Below are 20,122 nucleotides of genomic sequence, written 5' to 3'. Positions count from 1 at the left end.
CCTTTTAATATTGGCAACCAAAGCCTGCTACATTTAATTTTTCTCTTTTTTGTGTCTGTTTCTTTCATGATTATTGATGCATCTTTCCATTGTAATCTGTGTTCATTATCTCAGGTATGTTTGCATATCTATGATTTGTCGAAGTCCCTGTTTTGTCAAAGGTTGTGTCTCTTTTTTGTCCCTGTTTTGAATTGCTCCCCGTTTCATTGGTGGAACTTGTATATAACACAGATGTTCTCAAAAGGGTTAGCACTCAAAGAAAATTATTAACCACAATAATATATATATATATATATATATATATATATATATATATATATATATATATATATATATATAAGGATTTTCACAGTTTTCACTGTATTCCTTCACTCAACCGTTTTCTCCAATTTTTCCTGTTTAGCCAGTCCCCTTTCTGTAGGTTTCTTCTACTCATTACTTCATCTCTGAAAGGTCTTCGGGGTCTGCCTCTCTTTCTTCTTCCTATCGGGCTCCACTCTGTTATTCTATTTATCCACCGATTTTGGTCTGCTCTTCTGACATGTCCGTACCAGGTTAACCTCTTCTGTTCGATGTAGTCTATTATGTCGGAGTTCATTCCCATTCTCCTCTTAATCTCCATGTTATTTATTTTATCTCTTCTTGTTACTCTGCAGCTTCTCCTTAGGAATTCCATCTCTGTTGCTCTTATTTTGTTTTTGGTTTTCTTATTTATTGTCCAATTTTCACACCCATAAGTGAGGATACTTCTTGTTATGGTATTATATATTTTTTTTTGTTTTCATGCTGATGTTCTTATCCCATAGTACCGGGTTCAATTTTCGTATGCAGTCTCTTGTTTGTCCTAGTCTATTTTTTATATCTTCCTCCGTTGTTCCTTTGTTTGATATTATGAAACCTAAATACTTATACTTGTCTGTTCCTTTGATTTTTTACCTTCGTCTATTTCCACCTGTTTTATTTCTGTATTCTCCGTTGTTCAGGTATTCAGTTTTCTTTAGGTTTATTTCCATCCCATTCTTTGTATATTCCTGCTCCAGTTTTCTCATCATAAAACTGAGGTCATCCTCGTCTTGTGCGATCACTATTTGGTCGTCGGCAAAACTTAGCGTATATAGATATTCGTTCCTTACTGGTATACCCATTCCTTGGCACTTTCTTTTCCATGGTTTCAGGGTTTTTTCCAGGAATATTTTGAACAGGGTGGGGGATGTGGAGCAACCCTGTAGTAGTCCCTTTGTCGTCTTAAATGGACTGCATATTCTATTGCCCGTTTTGATAGCTACTTCGTTATTCTTGTAGAGTGCTTTTACCGCGTTTATTAATCTTCGTGGAACTTCGATGTCTTCCATTGCTTCCCATAGCTTGGTTCTAGGTATTGAGTCATATGCCTTCTTAAGATCAACAAAAGCCAGATGGACAGATCTATTTTTGGCCATTCTTTTTTCTATTAGTTGTTCGACCGTGTAAATGTGATCTAAGCATGCTTTCCCTGCTGTGAAACCTGCCTGGTCTTCTCCGATTTTATCTTGTATATATATTTCTAATTTTTCCTTTATGGTCTTTCCATACAGTCTGCCTATAGACGATATAATGCTGATTCCCCGATAGTTTTCGCAGTTTTTTCTATTTCCTTTCTTGTATATTGATGTCATATATGCTTGGGTCCATTCTGCCGGTAAGACTTCTCCATTAAGTGCTCTCTCAAACATTTTATGTATCATACGGAATAACTTTTCCGATCCGTTTTTTATCAATTCATTTGGTATTCCACCGGGACCTTCTGCTTTTTTGTTCTTTAGAGTTTTGATCGTTCTTTTTACCTCAGCTAGGCTTAATTCGATTTCGTCATGTGTGTAGATTTCTATTCTACACACCTAACCACAATAAAATGCAGACAAATAGCGTATCTGGTGCACGCATTGAGAGGCGAAAAATACCACATACATACTACATTTAATAATTATGGGTAAAATTCAAGGCCAATCATGGTTCCGAAATATTCGAAAATGGACAGCAAAATAAGTACTGAACAGATTTTCCACGTGGCACAAAATGAAACAAGTCTTGCTATAGCGATCACCAAAGTCCGGGAGATCGAATGATGCACTTAAAAGAAGAATAGTTGCATGTTGAATTAGCTTAAAAAAATCTTATTTTTTACGAGAGAAATTAAATTTGCCGTTAATTACATACGTTTAGAAAAGTTTTCACTGGTAGCTCTATGTAAATCATAGGAAAATAGTGAGAATTTGTAGAAAATTTATATGAATAATATTATTTTTACTATTTCTTTAATGAGATATATATCTCATTAAACTGTTGGTCTTTCGAAAAGCTGGATTAACCCCTTTACTGTTAAAAGTGTTTCTAACAAACGGTGTTACCTTGTAGTTACTTTTATGTAAATATGAGCTTAAGATTTCTATGTAATATTATTTATTTATTCTATTGTAATCTAAGTTTAGATAAGTACTAATTTTATTCCTTCTCTTTCAGATGTGATGACTTATGCCCGATTGGAAAACACGGGTCTGAATGCAAATCCGACTGTAGATGCCAAAACGGCGGGACGTGTGATCCAGAAACAGGATTCTGTTTCTGTACGAATGGTTGGACGGGATCCGTATGTGCGAACAGATGTCCTTTCGGTTTCTGGGGTGAAAACTGTGGGGAGCAATGTGATTGTTATAACGGCGCCTCCTGCCACCACATTAACGGTACCTGCGAGTGTCAGCCTGGTTTTACAGGAGATAGGGTGAGTGATATTTAGTTTTTCAATCACATCATATGATCGTAACGTACAACCAACGATCCACGTAATTTTTTGGTATATGCACTGTCGGAGCATTTTACTTCTGTTCCGTCAACATCAGGCAACGCTCATGTGATCCCCATTCACCACCACACCGTCCCTCGTCCAAACTACGACTGCTTCTGAAATATTAAGTGGAGCTGGGAATGCTTAGCCTTAAATTTTTGCATTTTATAAAATTATTATTTTTTAAATTAAGAGATCAAATGCTACCCGTGCACCGTAGAAAGTAAAATATTATTTTATTTTTTAAAACTAAATTTTTTTAGAACTATAAACAATATTGTGATTCTAATTTTTAATTTAAATGTATAGAAGTCTACAAATAATATAAAAAAACGGGATGTTTCACTCCGGGAGTGACAGGAGGAGGAATATAGCTTTTTTATCGTCTAGCGATGGTTTTTAATTTAATTTAATTTAATTTAATTCTATTCGATTCGATTTTATTTTAATTTATTTATTTATTTATATTTTAATTTAATTCAATTCTATTCGATTTGATTTTATTTTATTTTATTTTAATTTTATCATCATCATCATCCAGCCTTCATTTATCATGTCCACTGCTGGACATAGGCCTCCCTTAAACTCCCTCATTCTTTACGATTTTGTACTCTTTGTTGCCAATTTTTGATGATACGCTTGATGTCATTAGCCTAACGTGTAGGTGGTCTTTCTCTACTACGTTTGTCTGCTCTCGGCCTCCATTTGTTATTTTGGTCGTGCATCGTGAGTCGTGCATTCTCACTACATGGCCTGCCCAGTTCCATTTCAGTTCCGCTATGCGTTCCTTATCAGCAATACTCGTCCTTCTTCGCAGATCTTTGTTTTTTATTCGGTCCCGCAACGTCACTGCCAGCATAGAGTGTTACATTCGCCTCTGTCCACTTGTAATTTTTAATTTCGAAGCCGTAGTCTTAGTTAGGGTCATAGTTTCATGACCGGTGATACGCATTGGTCAAATACTTTTCTTTTGAGGCTAATTGGTATGTTGGCCCTAAGTGTGTCTCGCTTTGAATTTCGCATGTTTGGTTATCCCTGCTGATTATTATTTCATGACCCAAATACGTATATTTCTCCACCAGTTCTACCACTTTGTCTTGAATAGTTAAATCGTTATTGGGGACCATATTTGTCATAAACTTAGTTTTGGTCAAGTTCATTCTGAGGCCCACTTTCGAGCATGCAAAGTCCAGTTCATTTAACATATCTGTGGCTTCTCCTAAATTATCTATGATAAGGACAATGTCATCTGCGAAACGGAGATTATTAAGCTTTTCGCCGTCTATTGTTTTTCCTCTGTGGTCCCAACTGACCATCTTAAAGGCATACTCTAATGCCGTTATGAATAATTTCGGTGACAATGTATCTCCTTGCCTTATCCCACGTTTTATTTTTATTGGTCTGGTTTTATCGTAATCTTAACAGTCATAGTGGCATTTTTGTAAATATTGTGAATAAGTTTACTATACCTATGGTCAATCCTATTGTCATTCATTGCTTCTATAAAGCTGTCTATTTCGATCGTGTCGAATGCTTTATGAAAATCTATGAAAGTGAGGACCAGAGGTTTGTTGTATTGTTGTATTCTATAGATTTTTCAATGAGTGTCTTTACTGTATGGAGGTGATCATTGGTACCATAATTTGAACAGAATCCTGCCTGCTTTCTTGGTTGGTAGAAATCTAATTTTTTCTCCAATCTTAATGTCACTAACCTAGTGAAGAGCTTGTATACGTGGTTCAACAGGCTAATAGGTCCATCATTTTCTAGGTACGTTTTATCTTCTTTTTTATTCAAGGATGGTTATAGCATCGTTCTATTCTTTTGGCGCATCTCTTTGCTGCAAACATAGATTCACCAGTTTCCTTAATTTATTTAGTAACATATCTCCTCCATTTACGATAGCTTCTATTACAATTCCATCCTCTCCTGGAGCTTTCTTATTGTTCATTTTTCTTAATGATTTGATTGTATTGCTGTTTAATCTTCTCGTCTACTTCCATATAATTCCTCATAAAACACTTCGACGACCTGTATTAACTCGTCTCTACGTGATATTATTTCATTTTGCTTGTTTCTTAATTTATAAATTTCGCATTTCATTAATTACATTGCGTTTCGTATGTTTTAACCTTAGTCCGCGATAAGAAAACATTTCTTCCAATAAAGTTTATGCAGTCGCCCTCTACAGAACTGATTTGAAGTATACTAACCGTGACCAAATCTCCTATTTTGAAATGTGCTTCTACTCGTATATGTGTCTATATTCTTTGACACAACTATCGTACTAGCGATTTCGAAGCAGCCTAGTTGGTATAGATCTAATCTCAAATCGTAACATCTTCAATATTTTTTAGGATTTAACATTTTAATCATATTAATTAGCTCTGCCAAAGCCGTTTATCAGGAAAAAACCATATTATACTTTAAATCATCTTACTATTTTCCATAATTTTACCATTTGTTTTCTGCCGGCCCAACTTGCACCGTTTTAAGCAAGGTTTTCGTAAATGTCAATCGTTTCTGCTCTGTCTAGTACAGGCCGCTCGTCTGCGTTTTGTTTGATCTTTTCCTTCCTAGCTTGGTTCAGTTGTTGTAGTAGGACTGCTCTGCAGTCAATCATTTCTGAATATAACAGGTTAACTAATATAGAGTTTCGAATCTTATCCTGAGTTTTTTGGACCTGCTGGGCATTCCTGGAACATGTTATCTACATTTCCTGGCTACAATTTTTCTAGATGTATTCACTATTATTTACAGATATTGTTTTTAATTTTCTAGTCCTCGTTAAAGGTTTCGTATATTATAATCTAGCATGCTGCGTACTTTCCACAGCTTGAATTCCTAAAGTTGAATCTTTTTTTAAATGGGATAGCCCACTGTGGCTTTATTATGGATTAAGGCCTGAGTTTACATCTAACTTTTAAGTGTTTCTCCTCGTTACAATTCTATGATTTGAAGGATGAATCAAGAACACGTAAATACGGAAATACCCACTAACTGCACTTATAGTAAAAATATTCAATAATGGAGAAAGTTATTATATATTCGGTTTACTCAGCTTTATTTTGACAATCATTGTCGGAAACCTAAAACTCAAATACCACACCGTATTAATGGCTGAAATAAACATACTGCAGCAGTGTACTTGATTTTACTTCTCGACTTGAAGAAAACAATAACAATGAATAATGGAAGTTATTTTCATTAATTTTGATTAAACTCTTTCTAATTGTAAATACTAATCTATAAACGACAAAAAAATTTCTAAAAATAAACTTAAAACTTTTTTATTGTTTATTATTTAAATACAAAGCACGTGGTGTTCGTGTGTATCAAGGTATAAAAAATGTTTGTTAAAAGCTTAAAACTTTTATTTTAAAGAAGATCTTTTCGGAATTGAATCATTCCATCATCAGTTTACTAAAAGATAGAGTAAAAATACCAATATTAAAAAACACGTAAGTTAAAATTTAAATATATAGAAACAACACGTTGGTTTTTTACTACTTACATAAAAAGTTGTTAAAAAACATTGTTTGGCCACAGAAAAACATTGGAAGGACATCAGTAAAAAAACAATCCTCATGGAATTTACAAAGGTAAATGCAATAGACTGTTAACTTCGTTAATTAATAAAAACTAAAAATGGGGGCATCTTACATGACCCCCCGGAGCTGGTGAGATTTTATCGACTTACATTACCTCTGATCTGTGCTGGACTCTAGGGCTAACTGATAGAAAGATGGTATGAACACACGTATGAAAAATCAGTCAGTACCCGTCAATGTCAAGTGGAATGATGTAGTAGGAGCAAAAGTCATTGTGCTTCCGTTTGTGAATAGGCCGTTTTAATGAAGAATTGAGTTTTGTGTGTACTAGGATCAATAGCAATTTTTGGTATTTTAAAAAAAGGGGAGAATGTCAAACAATGAGTGACTGTGATGTAAAATAAATTTGGTATACCAGGGTAAGGCAAAATTTAAGTTAGGTAGTTGAAAATTAATAAATCATTTCAAAAGTGAAAAAAGAATGTTATTACCTAATTGTTTCATTGTAAGAAGTAAGTAGAGATAAAAGTTGATTTGAAAATTATGAAAGATGAATCGAGGAAAAAGAAATGGGAGATGAATGTGAAGATGTAAGCTGGGGATACTGAAATTGACTGTGATAAGGGAATGATAGATGTAAAGTGAGTATTTATAAGAAAACCTGTGTGATTAGTTAGGATGGGAATTATTTGAGAGGATGGGAAATTGGATATTGGATGTTAATGTATTAGTGGTGACAAGAATAGTGTTAAGTATGACAGATTATATAGGGTGATATTAAGCTATGCGAAAAGAGAAAGCAATGTAGAAGTAAGTAAAACTGGATGTGTAGTTAAAAGAAAGAAAGTTATATCAGGAGAATAATTGTCGATAGTGGGAGAAAGTCTCTATTGACGCTGGTGTGACGATTAACACAATTGGGACTATTTTTCTTTTCCTTGACGATCTCCAAATCCTCAAAAAGGTCAAGTTTGAGATAATCTCTACCTGGGATATTATGAAGAAGAGAAATATCATCTGGTACCTTGATTGTGTGATTGTGATATTTAAGATGATGGGAAAAAGAAGAAGTGTTCTCTAACTTAGAATGTTCAATGGCGCTGGTTACTAGAGATCTACAAGTTCTACCAATATAAGTGGCATCACAGTCAGAACATTGAAGTTTATAAACTCCACTGCGTTTGCTGAAGTCAATAGAGTCCTTACTATTGCATATTGATCTACTCAATTTATTGTTTACTTTAAAGGAAATCTTAACATTTTCAACAGAATTCACGATAGTGTTTTTGATTGATTCGGAGAGTGTTGGACAGTAAAATGGTAATGAGAAGTAAGATGGGGTAATAACCAAGAACTCAACATAATCAAACATATTGCTTTCAATAATGGCTATAACCCTGATATCATCCATAAACTCAAACTTGCTTCAACAATCAGCTTATCCCCAGCTCCGGAGGGTCATGTAAGATGCCCCCCATTTTTAGTTTTTATTAATTAACGAAGTTAACATTCTATTGCATTTACCTTTGTAAATTCCATGAGGATTGTTTTTGTTACTGATGTCCTTCCAATGTTTTTCTGTGGCCAAACAATGTTTTTTAACAACTTTTTATGTAAGTAGTAAAAAACCAACGTGTTCTTTCTATATATTTAAATTTTAACTTACATGTTTTTTAATATTGGTATTTTTACTCTCTCTTTTAGTAAACTGATGATGGAATGATTCAATTCCGAAAAGATCTTCTTTAAAATAAAAGTTTTAAGCTTTTAATAAGCATTTTTTTATACCTTGATACACACGAACACCACTTGCTTTGTATTCATCAGGTATACTAGCCACTCCTGGATATCTCCACTTCATGGTTTTGTTCCAGTTTCACTTTTAATATTATTTAAATGTTTTATTTTGTTAATAAACTGCATGTGAATAATAATTCTTTACTTAATGTTACAATTAATAGTGAAGTTAACAAGGGTTGCTTTTTTATATTAAACCTCCAGCCATTTCTAGTCGAAGTCAATATTTGATCAACAAAACATTAATTGCAAATTTCATTATTGTAAAACTCGACAGTTAGGATTGGGTTCGGTGAACAGAGGATATCTTTCCCACAATAAATTACCGTTGTTAATATTTTTGTTGGTTCAAGTGCAGTTGCTGTTTAATTTTGCAATAATTATACCGTGAAAAATCTGACAGTCAGATAAAAGTCATAGTATAATAAAACATGTTATGTATAAATAAATGAGGCATAAATTTTACCTAGAATTTACGTCAGTTTCTTACTCATTTATTCATTATTGTTATACTTTACATTTGTTATAACAATAGCAAAATATAGAATCGATTGTACTAAACAATATAATGAATACACAATAAAGTAAATATCGATAACCCAAATCACAAAATAGGAAGAAAAGAAAAAAAAACACGTAGAAAAGCTTACGATAAAAATGCAATAAAAAAATATTGAATCTAACATAAATAAAATGTTTAGACAAGCTAATAATAAGTAAAGATTTTTCCTACCAGGATTCAATGATTCATCACTCATTAAACTGAGTAGGTAACTAACTCATATCTGTAAGACCATACCTCTCTGCAATAGCCTGCTAATGTACCTCATATGGTGACCACTTCCTCTCTACTAACCTCATTCCTACCCTACCACTTCAACCTTATGTGTATCAGTTCCGAGCAGTTTCTCAAAAATGAATCCCGTTCTCTTCACGTTACACATTGAGCAACATATTCCTTCATCCTTTCTCCCAGGTTGATTATTCAAAGATGAAACTTTACATATTAATTTAAATCCAACATCCAACCAATATCGTTGAGCTTTTCCATACCAATTAAAAATAGTTTTGACTCCCTCCCTATTTCTTTTGACTTATTTTGGTGCCTATTCGTTTTGAATATTGTCGATCATTCTGGATATAATTATTTTATTAACTGATGCTTTAAATAGATTAGTTGTTGTTGTGGAGAACTAATTCCTCAGGTTTTTTAATCATGATATTCTTCTTTTCCTATTTCATCTTGTGCTGCTGACTCAATATCTTCCTTTATCCTGTTCCAGTAGGAGTCTATATCTCTCTGGTCTTCTTCGCCTAGAATTTGATTCCTTAACCTATTGGTAATATTTTCCCAGTACTGTTTTGCAACAGTTGCATCTCTCAGCTTCTGTACATTCCATTTCTTTCTATCTATTTCTATTTCTTTGTTGGAGTTTGAAATTCTAGCCCTTAGTGTTGAGATCACTAAACAATGATCTGAGTCTATGTTTGCGCCTCTATAACTTCTGCAGTTTGTTATGTCCTTTCCGTGTCTTGAATCTATTAAGATGTGATCAATCTAACTAGTTGTTCTTCCATCAGGGGAGGTCCAGGTTACCTTGTGTATATTCTTGTGTTCAAAATAAGTGCTAGCGACGGTCATGTTCAGTGCTGCTGCTAAGTTTATCAGTCGTAATCCATTATCGCTACTGATGTTGTGTAGGTTATGCCTTCCTATAGTCGGCATAAAAACTCGCTCCCGTCCCATTCTTGCATTCATATCACCTAGCACTATCTTGATGTCATTTCTGGTGCATCTTCTGTAGGCTTGTTCTAGGTCTTCGAAAAACTGTTCTTTAATGTCTTCTAGTTTGTCGTCGGTCGGTGCATGTGCATTAATTAAACCGTAATTAAAGAATTTACCTTTTAAGCGTAAATAGCACATTCTTTGACTGTAGGCTTTAAAATCAATAACTAAACCTTTTGTTCTTTGGTTTACTATAAATCCCACTCCCTCTATGTGTTGGTTTTCATTGCAGCTGTAATATATGGAGTGGGTTCTCTTGTCAATAATGCCTGTTCCCGTCCATCGCATTTTTAGCAGTGCCAAAACATCTATTCTGTACATGTTCACTAGGTCTAGTAGAGATGCGAGTGCTCCAGCTCGGTACAGGGTTCGGGTGTTCCATGTTCCTAATCTTAATTCCATTTTTCGTTTGCAGTGTCGTCGTCGTAAGTTCCGTCCGGCTAATAGTTCTTGAGGTTCCGTAACATATGATTTTTACAGGAAGAGGTTGTTAGCCTCTAGCCCAACCCCCAACCTGGAGGACCAGGGACTCTGTTGGGTTGCCATACCAGTCTGTTTTGGTTCACGGGTGGTATTTTATTTCCCACCTACCCGCCAGTCTTAGGACTGGTTTAGGGCGTTCCCCTATCCACCACCTGGGGACGCGTCCGATGGGCGACAGACAACATCCACAACATCCGCCCGAAAAAATCACTTGTTTGACGATGAATGTAAAGACGCAACACAGAAAAAAAAATAAAGCCTATTCAAAAATGCTTACCTGCCGAACTAGAACAAGTATAGAGAATTACCAGACAAAGAGAAGAGAAGAAAAGAAAATACACAGAATGAACAAACGAAACCACTTAAAAAAGGAACTTTAATATATCGAAAACCTCAACAGAGAGAAAGAATTCAGAACATTCAGAACATCACTGGTATATTCTTGATAAGAAGTTGGACGTCTCTAATTTTATTTTTGCTGATGACCATAAATTTATTCTTTGATATGTTTACTTGTAGTCCAAATATTTCACTTGTAGACCAAAACCAAATTTTTTATAGAGTAAAACGTTTTTTTATATATATTTCCATGTCCATATCACCGCGCTCAAAAATACTCCACATACGCCCTATAAGATCATTTCCACGAAAGAGTAATTTCGACCTTAGTCACTATGATTTCAAATCATATGAATAACCACCTTAGCCATACTCAATTGTTTCTTTTAAGTTCAATTAACAACTTAAATAATTTTCTAATATATTCTTGTTACTAGTAAGAAAACGAACTAATCCTATATAGATCAATTTTTTGTCTCTACCACACTAACAGACCTGGAAATTATATGTAGGTATTACATATTTTAAAGTACATATAAGACATTGTATTTTTATAGCAAATAAAAATATAGGGTGATGATTATCTCTAAATTGTACAAAAAATGATGAAACCGCACGATTTATATTAATTTATTAATTTCGACACATAAAACTGTTGTTAACAATAATAAAAGATTATGTACTTCACAGAAAGATTATGTTTTGCAAATTTTTGTTTTTATGTGAGTTTCTCATATCTATCGATTAAGAAATCTATAAATATACATTAAAATATTTATTAATCGATCAAAAGTAGAAATATGCATTTATCTTTGTATAGACATAGCTACATACAATAATTGAGAAATTTGTTATTTCTGGAACAGATGAATTAAAGTGATTAGGTACCTATTGTTCAACTTTTTTTGACGTATCTGAGTGTAATCTTATCCAAAAATTATTAAAATTATGTAGAAGTTAACATGGTAATAGAACTATATCAGAAAATGTAAAAAAAATTGTCTAGTAGAAGAAAAAAATTATTCCTAAACTATTAACTGATATTTCTTTGATAAGAAAAAATTAACGTTAGAAAGTTGGCGTTCTTTCAACACTCGAACACTCATGTATTCTTCTTTAGTTATAGCGCTGATCTATATCTTCTCCTTGTTGTTCTGTCAATATTTTTGACTTGTTGCCTTTTTCACGCTGTATGGAACTTGTAACGTTGATCTATAAATAGTAAAAATGTTGTGAATCGCAACTGATTACGGCCGTGTGCGTAGAGAAATTCGAGAAGCCTTATTCACATATTTTATCCATCTATATAATATATAATGCGTTAGTATTTGTTAATCGATATATTTTAATTTATCTCATCTTCTTCTTCTTCAAGTGCCGTCTCCATCAATGGAGGTTAGCGGTTATGGTGGCAAACGTTTGTCTATCTTCAGCTGTTCTTAAGAGTTCCTCAAATCCAAGTCCTGTCCAGTTTCTGATATTACGTAACCAGGACAATTTTTTTCTTCCAATTCCTCGCTTTCCTTCTATTTTGCCTTTTATTATCAACTGAGGGATATAGTATTTCTCGTTGCGCAACAAATGCCCTAAATAACTGGTTTTTCTTCTTTTGACTGTTCTCAATAGTTCTTTTTCTAAATTGAGTCTCGCTAGTACTTCTTCATTTGTTTTTCGTGCTGTCCAAGGAATTTTTAAAATTCTACGGTACACCCACATTTCAAATGCCTCGATTCTATTCAGGCTCTTTATTTTTAAAGTCCATGTTTCGACTCCGTAGAGAAGAACAGACCAGATAAAACATTTTACAAGTTTTAATCTCAATTTAATATTTATATGTGTATCGCAGAATAGAACGCGCATCTTAAAGAAACTATCCCTAGCTTGAGCAATTCTCGCTTTAATTTCTTGTTCTGGGTCCAGCTTGCAATTAATCCAACAGCCAAGGTATTTGTATTGGTTTACCTGTTCTAAAATATTCCCATTTATTTTTATAGGTAAGGGGATATTCTGTTTTCTTTGGATCACCATTACTTTTGTTTTTTTTTCGTTGATCTTCATTCCAAACTCTCGACAAGCATCCTTAAGGTGGTCTATAACCCTCTGTAAGTTTGTGTCTGTATCAGCCAGTAGGACAGTGTCATCTGCATATCTTATGCTAGATATTGGTTCTCCATTAATTTTTATTCCTGTGGAAAGGTTTTCCAAGGCTTGCTTGAATAGTAGTTCCGAGTAAAGATTGAACAGCATAGGGGACAGTATGCATCCTTGCCTTACTCCTTTATTTATACTAATATTTCTAGATGTATGATCGTCGATCCTAATCTTGGCACTCTGCCTCCAATATAAGTTCTTAATTAGTCGGAGATCTTTGCTATCCAAGTTGATGCTCTGCAAGGAATTTAACATTTTATTATGGTTTACGCGATCAAATGCCTTTTCAAAGTCTACAAAACATAGAAAGACATCCTTTTGTTGGTCGTAACACTTCTGCAGCAGTACTTGTAATGAAAACAAGGCCTCTCTGGTCCCCATTCCGGCTCTGAATCCAAATTGATCGTATCCAACTTCTTTTTCACACCTTTTGTATACCCTATTGTGAAGTATTTTTAATAGAATTTTAAGCATTTGGCTCATAAGACTTATTAATCTAAAATCTGCGCATCGCCTGGAGTTAGCTTGTTTTGGAATGGGAATAAAAATAGATTCTAACCATTCCTCTGGTATTTCCCCAGTATCGTAGATTGTATTAAACAAAATTACTAACAAATCAATGTTATTACTTTCGATCAATTTAAGTATTTCAGGATAAACTTCATCAGGTCCAGGGCTTTTATTGGTCTTTAATTGTTTAATGGCATATTCCACTTCGACTTTTAGAATTGGTGGGCTTTCAGTGACATTATTTATTGTAATGTCTATTCTTTCATCTCGGAACAGCTGTTGTATAAATTTTTCCCATTCTTCTATTTTATCTTTGGTGTTATGAATTAACTCTCCGTTGTTATTTACCAGTGGGCAATGTTGTTTTTTGTGGATGAATGAAAATTCTTTCACCTTCTTGTACATATTAAAGTAATCATGTCTATGTTCTAATTCTTCTATTTCTTTACATTTTTCTTCGAGCCATTTCTCTTTTGATTCTTTTATTTTCCTTCTTATTTCTGTATTTAATCGTTTGTAATCGCTTGTGTTCTTATTTTTGTATTTCCTCCTTTCGTCTATCATCTTTAGAATAGCTGGTGTCATCCAGTCTTTTTTTGCCATTAATCGTGTATTTGGAATTTCTTCCCTTGCAGAATTGACGAGGATGGATTTTATTTGTTGCCAAGTTGTATTTATATTTTGGATATTTATTTGGGTTCGGTCTATTTCTGAGAGTTTTTCATTTAGTTTTACAGTGGTTTTATCTTTAATCTGTACATCTTTTAGTAGTTCCATATTAGGTTTGTTCTTCGGCTTTGCATTTTTTATTACTTTAATTCTTGTGCGAATATTTGCTACTACAGGGTTGTGGTCGGAATTTGCATCAGCACTAGGATATGTTTTTGTACTTGTAATGGAGTTACGAAATCGTTGGTTGATTAAAACATAATCTATTTGATTTCTTATTATTCTTTCTTTTGTGTGTAGCGGGGAAGTCCAGGTGTATAACCTGCGTTGAGGTAACTTAAACCAAGTGTTTGTTGCTATCATATTGTGTTGCTGGCAAAACTCTAATAGTCTCTCTCCTCTTTCATTTCGTTCTCCTAGTCCGTATTCTCCTACGATATTTTGGAATTTCCCTCTTCCTATTTTAGCATTAAAATCTCCTAGGACGATGTTAATATCTTCTTTCTTTGTCAATTTCATGAGCTTTTGTAGATCTTCATACCATTCTTCTAGTATGTCATCTGACTTATCTGCGGTTGGTGCATAGACCTGAATAATATTCACATTAAAAGGAGAACTCCTTATTTGCAACAGCATTGCTCTGTCAGAGAGTGGTATAAAGTTTGAAACTGCGTTACTCAATTCATCGTTTATTATTACACCTACTCCATTGAAATGTTTTGGATCATTGTTGCCTGAATAATAGAGTGTTTTGTTCATAATTTTTGTTGTTCCTGAGTTAGGCCATCTAACTTCACTCAGACCTAAAATATCTATATTCAATCTGTTCATTTCTTGGCACACGTTTGCTAGCTTTCCAGCCTCATAAAGGCTTCTGATGTTCCAGGTCGCTACTTTGACGTCATTGTTTGTTTTAGTTTTGTATTTGTTTTTGTTCCTCCCGGGGATTCTTAGCACCCCCTGAACATTTAAGTTCTGCCGGGCACTGGGGGCCATCGATTTAGTTCCATTTACCATCATAACTTTCTTGGGAAAATTAATGAGGTGGTTTCCCATTGCCTTCCTCATGTTTTCTGTCGGGGTTTTCTCCCTTATCCGGAGTGTTCCAGTTTTAAGGCGCCGGAAGCTCGCCTTTCGCCCTTTCCCGTTAGCGTTACCCAGGAAGTACCACGTGGAGGTGGGAATCGGACTTGCTAACAGACGTAATGTTTAACTATTCATCCAGGTTTTATTACCACATACCTTCCGGTAAGACATGTGATCCCAGAGGTCTAACGTTAGCCATTCACATCCCATTTATCTCATAGTTGATGTTTAATTTTTTTTAAATTGCATATATGCCCTATTTGTCTCTTGTTACCGGGTGCCATTGTTTTGTTTCACTGAAAGAAAACTTTTGCCTTAAGATTTATGGGATTATTAGTGTTCTTATATCTCTCATATATCATATGGCATATCTCTCAGATATGCCTAAAACTTACTATAAAATATTTTTTAATATTCTCCGAATTTACGCATTATATCTACTTGGTCATAGCGAATATCAACGTTTCCATTGAACGATGAACTACCTTGAAAATAGGAAGCAGGTTTCTTATTTCCTTGTAAATAACAAAGATATTGTATAGATGATACTTGAATTATCTTTCCTTCATGCGAACGGTAAAGTTGACAAGCATTATGAACAGCCATGTCAATGTATTGACTAATCAATGAAAGATATAATTTTTTCTGCGGATAGAAATGCGGTAGAGACTAAAGGTGGGTACACATATGCGAGCCAAACGGTATACGTACCGTACGCGTACAGATCCTTGAAAAATATTCTACATCGTACTGATCGCATACTTATCTCGATCCATGGAAAGCGACAAACCAACAACGAACACACATGTGCGAAATGATTCATTTTATTTATAATTTGGGTACTGATTTATGTTTCCGTTTTTGCTTGTTTAACAAAAATTAATAAAAATGTACAATAATCAGTTTACTGTTTTATCACGTCTCTCTAGAAAGGAACACGTCATTCACACAATGTCGATTTGATGAGACAATAAAAACGTTCGCTGCATCTAGTAAGCGCCGTCCAAACTGAAAGACGAGCTTCCTTTGAAGTCGTGGAATAAACCGCAACAATTTGGTTCGCGACGAGTCACGATGAAACAGTACGCAAGCGGTTTTTTCTGCCGTACACATTAACGAATATAGCGTTCGCATACCGTATGCATACCGTTTGGCTCGTATATGTGTACCGACCTTAATATTTTGGTCACTAAGGTCGACTCCGCCTATATTTACACTATACACATGTACGAGATGGGGTTGTTCTACCTGAAATAATAAATAATACCAGTTGCAGTCCTGAATAGTTTGAACAAAGTGTTACTAAATCGTTGCCATGTCATTGTTCTGCAATTATTTCAGTAATTATATGTCCCTTTGTTTTCTTTTCCCATAATTTTTGAATATTGTAATTGCACTTCGTCTAAACTATTTTCTCTAACCGCGTCGGTGGCTAAAAACCTTTCCTTCAGTTTTTCCATAAGGAGAATCGAGGTAAAACAGTACCTAAAAACAAGATTAAACTTTTCATTTGGCCATATTTATATACATAATCTGTATTTTTTTTCCGTCACGTACATTATTCACTGACATTATACCTTCAACACCAAAGTCTTCATTAGGAGACCATATGCATTTACTAAAGGCACCAAAGTAATAATGTCTACACTTATTACTAAATTTGCATTATTCTCTAACATACTCCAGTGAAAAACTTCTGAAAGGTATGGTATTTGCCTGGCGAACAATATTTTGTACTTCTTCTTTAAGTGCCATCTCCGCGACGAAGGTTGGCAATCATCATGGCTATTCTGATCTTCGAGGCAGCTGCTCTGAACAATTGCCTTGAGCTGCAACCAAACTACTCTCTCAGGTTCTTCAACCAGGAAACGCGTCTTCTTCCTACGCTTCTCCTACCCTCTACTTTTCCTTGAATTATGAGTCTCAAGATGTTGTATCTTTCGCCTCTCATCACATGTCCGAGATATTGCAATTTCCTTTCTTTTATTGTATTTTCCATTTCCCTCTCTCTGCCTATTCTCCTTAACACTTCTCTATTCGTGACACTATCTATCCATGGAATCCTTAACAATCTTCTAAATGTCCACATTTCAAACGCGTTAAGTCGATTTATTGTATTCCGGTTTAATGTCCATGATTCAGCTCCATAGTAGAGTACACTGTGTACATGGCATTTAACTAGCCTTATTCTGAGGGCCAATGTCAGATCTTTGCTGCATAAAATCTTTTTCATTTTCATGAAGTTGGCACGTGCTTTTTCAATTCTGACTCTTATTTCTGCAGTATAATCGTTATTTTCTGTGATTATCGTTCCCAAGCAAGTATATCTTTTTACTCTATCAATCTGCTGGCCGCCTACCGTTAATATTTCGTTTGTATTGTTGTTCTTGCTAATTTTCATGAATTTGGTTTTTTTGATGTTAAGAGAGAGTCCGTATTCTCCACTATATATTAATATTTTGTTCATTATTCGTTCCATAAGTCTTCCAAGTTGTTGGCTATTATGACTGTATCGTCGGCATACCTAATGTTGTTAATTAAACTTCCGTTCACTTTTATGCTAACTGTCTCGTTTACCAAAGCTTCTTGTATGATTTCTTCAGAATAAGCATTAAACAATAACGGCGACAGTATGCAAACTTGCCTGACCCCTCTCCTTATCTCCACTTCTTCTGACACTTCTCTTCCAATTTTCACATTTGATCGTTGGCTGTAGTATAAATTTGATATCAATGTTACATCCCTCACATCCAGATTCTTGTTTTTGAGTACTTCTATAAGTCGGTCATGTTTTACCTTATCGAATGACTTGTTGTAGTCTATAAAGCATACATAAAGATCTCGATTAACATCCAAACATCTTTGGGTCAGCACGTTAAAAGAAAATAGTGCCTCTCTTGTACCCATCTATTCCGAAATCCAAATTGGGAATCACTAATATCTATTTCCAGCTTAGCGTGTATTCTATTATGGATGATTTTTAGCAGGGTTTTTAAGGTATGTGACATTAGACTGATCGTTCGATAATCACTACATTATTTGGCATTTACTTTCTTTGGTAGACAAATAAATGTTGATGTCAGCATTTCACGTGGAATGATTCCTGTGGAATAGATTGTGTTCAGTAGTTGGACTAAAAGATCTATGTTTTTTTCATTGACCAGTTTTAGCAATTCACTTAGTATTTCATCTGGACCAGCAGCTTTATTATTTTTCATGGACTTTACTGCATGCATAACTTCTGACTTTGTTATTTCAGGTCCCTCGTCTTTACTCTTGATTGATTATATATATTGATATATATATATATATATATATATATATATATATATATATATATATATATATATATATATATATATATATATATATATATATGATTACCTTCATATATATTTTCCTGTCTCTGGTCATGGAATAATTCCTCTATATATTCTTTCCATCTTCCTAATTTTTGTTCTGTCTCCACTAAAATGTTTCCTTGTTTGTCCAATAGTATGCTTGAGGTTTTTTGTTTTGCTACCCCAGCTAATTCTTTAACTTTCTTATGGAGATTGAAGTTATCATATTTGTTTTGTAATTCTTCTATTTCTTGGCATTTTTCAGCGAAATAAGTCTCTTTAGCTTCTCTTATTTTCCTTCTTATTTGATTATGCAGCTGTTGATACTGAGCTATGTTGATATTCTTTTGCCTTCTTCTGTCCTCCATCATTTCCAAGATTTCCTCTGTCATCCAATCTCCTTTCTTGCATCTGGTTGTTGTGAGTTCTCTGCGACTTGGTTCGATAATTGCATTTTTAAAGAATTGCCACTGTTGTTCTACATCACCATCAATTGATTGGTGCATGGATTCTAGGTTTGCATTAATTTCTTTTTTCAGTTTTTCTTTGACGTCTTCTGATTCTAATTTTTGTATGTTCAGTTTATCACTTTTGTAGCTTTTTTGTATATTTTTTAATTAAAGTTGAAATTTTGCTACAAGAGGATTGTGGTCCGACGCCACGTCTGGCGTCGATTGTAATCTTTCACCGATTGTATTGCATTTCGGTATCTGTGGTTTATTAAAATATAGTCAATTTGGTTTCTAACTATTTTATCGACATTGTCAGCTGGCGATTTCCAAGTCTAAAGGCGTCGTTTAGGCAGTTTGAAGAAAGTATTCATTACCGCAAGATTATGTTCTAGGCAGAATTCTATAAGGCGTTCTCCTCTCTCATTTCGAACACCGAGTCCATATGGTCCTACAGTAGACTCACATCTTCCTTCTCCAACTTTGGCCTTAAAATCACCCATTACTACTGTTATATCTCTAGATGTTGTATTTTGTAGGTTGTTTTGAAGGTCATCGTAAAATTTTTCAATTTCTTCCTCTGTTTTATCGGCGGTTGGCGCATAAATCTGAATAAGGTTTTTGCAAATTTTTTACTGACATTAATTGCTACTCCATAGCGATGTTGGCTGTCGGTACTACTAGAGTAGAAAAGTCGACCATTGGTTGTATTTAGTTCGCCGGAGTCGAGCCATCTTATGTCACTTATTCCCAATATGTCGATCTCAAGTCGCATCATTTCTTGTTCTATGTTCCTTAGTTTACCAGGCTCATACATGCTTCTAACATTCCAAATATTTTATACACTAAAGTCAAATAGCTCAACACTAACTACAAAATATTGATTTAACCAATTTTTAAATCTAACTCGAAACATATATGTCTTTTTTATCCGTAAATATAAAAAAATATAAATAAGTATTTAGTTACTTACCAAAAACTTACTCCATATTCAGCCATATATAAAACTTATAAACTTTATCGCAAAATTATCGTCAGCCAGCAATTCACAACTACACATTATGCTTGATTAAGACTTGCTGAAAGTATTCAAGCTGTTACCAAGAGAAAAAATTCGCACATATGTACAAGTCAAATCA

General features: G+C 34.3%; 1 protein-coding gene across 3 annotated transcripts in view; it reads left to right on the top strand.

Moving 5' to 3' along the window:
• The window catches only part of drpr (multiple EGF like domains draper), a 195,353-nt gene that overhangs the window by 150,048 nt on the left and 25,183 nt on the right, over positions 1-20,122 (top strand). For all 3 annotated transcript variants that reach the window (XM_072522576.1, XM_072522577.1, XM_072522575.1), the window contains exon 5: positions 2,500-2,758. In XM_072522576.1, the coding sequence (XP_072378677.1) occupies positions 2,500-2,758 (259 nt within the window). The remainder of the gene's footprint in view (positions 1-2,499; positions 2,759-20,122) is intronic.

Source organism: Diabrotica undecimpunctata, chromosome 2 (genome assembly GCF_040954645.1).
Source record: "Diabrotica undecimpunctata isolate CICGRU chromosome 2, icDiaUnde3, whole genome shotgun sequence".
Classification (NCBI taxonomy): domain Eukaryota; kingdom Metazoa; phylum Arthropoda; class Insecta; order Coleoptera; family Chrysomelidae; genus Diabrotica; species Diabrotica undecimpunctata.
This window is presented reverse-complemented; position numbering and strand designations above follow the sequence as displayed.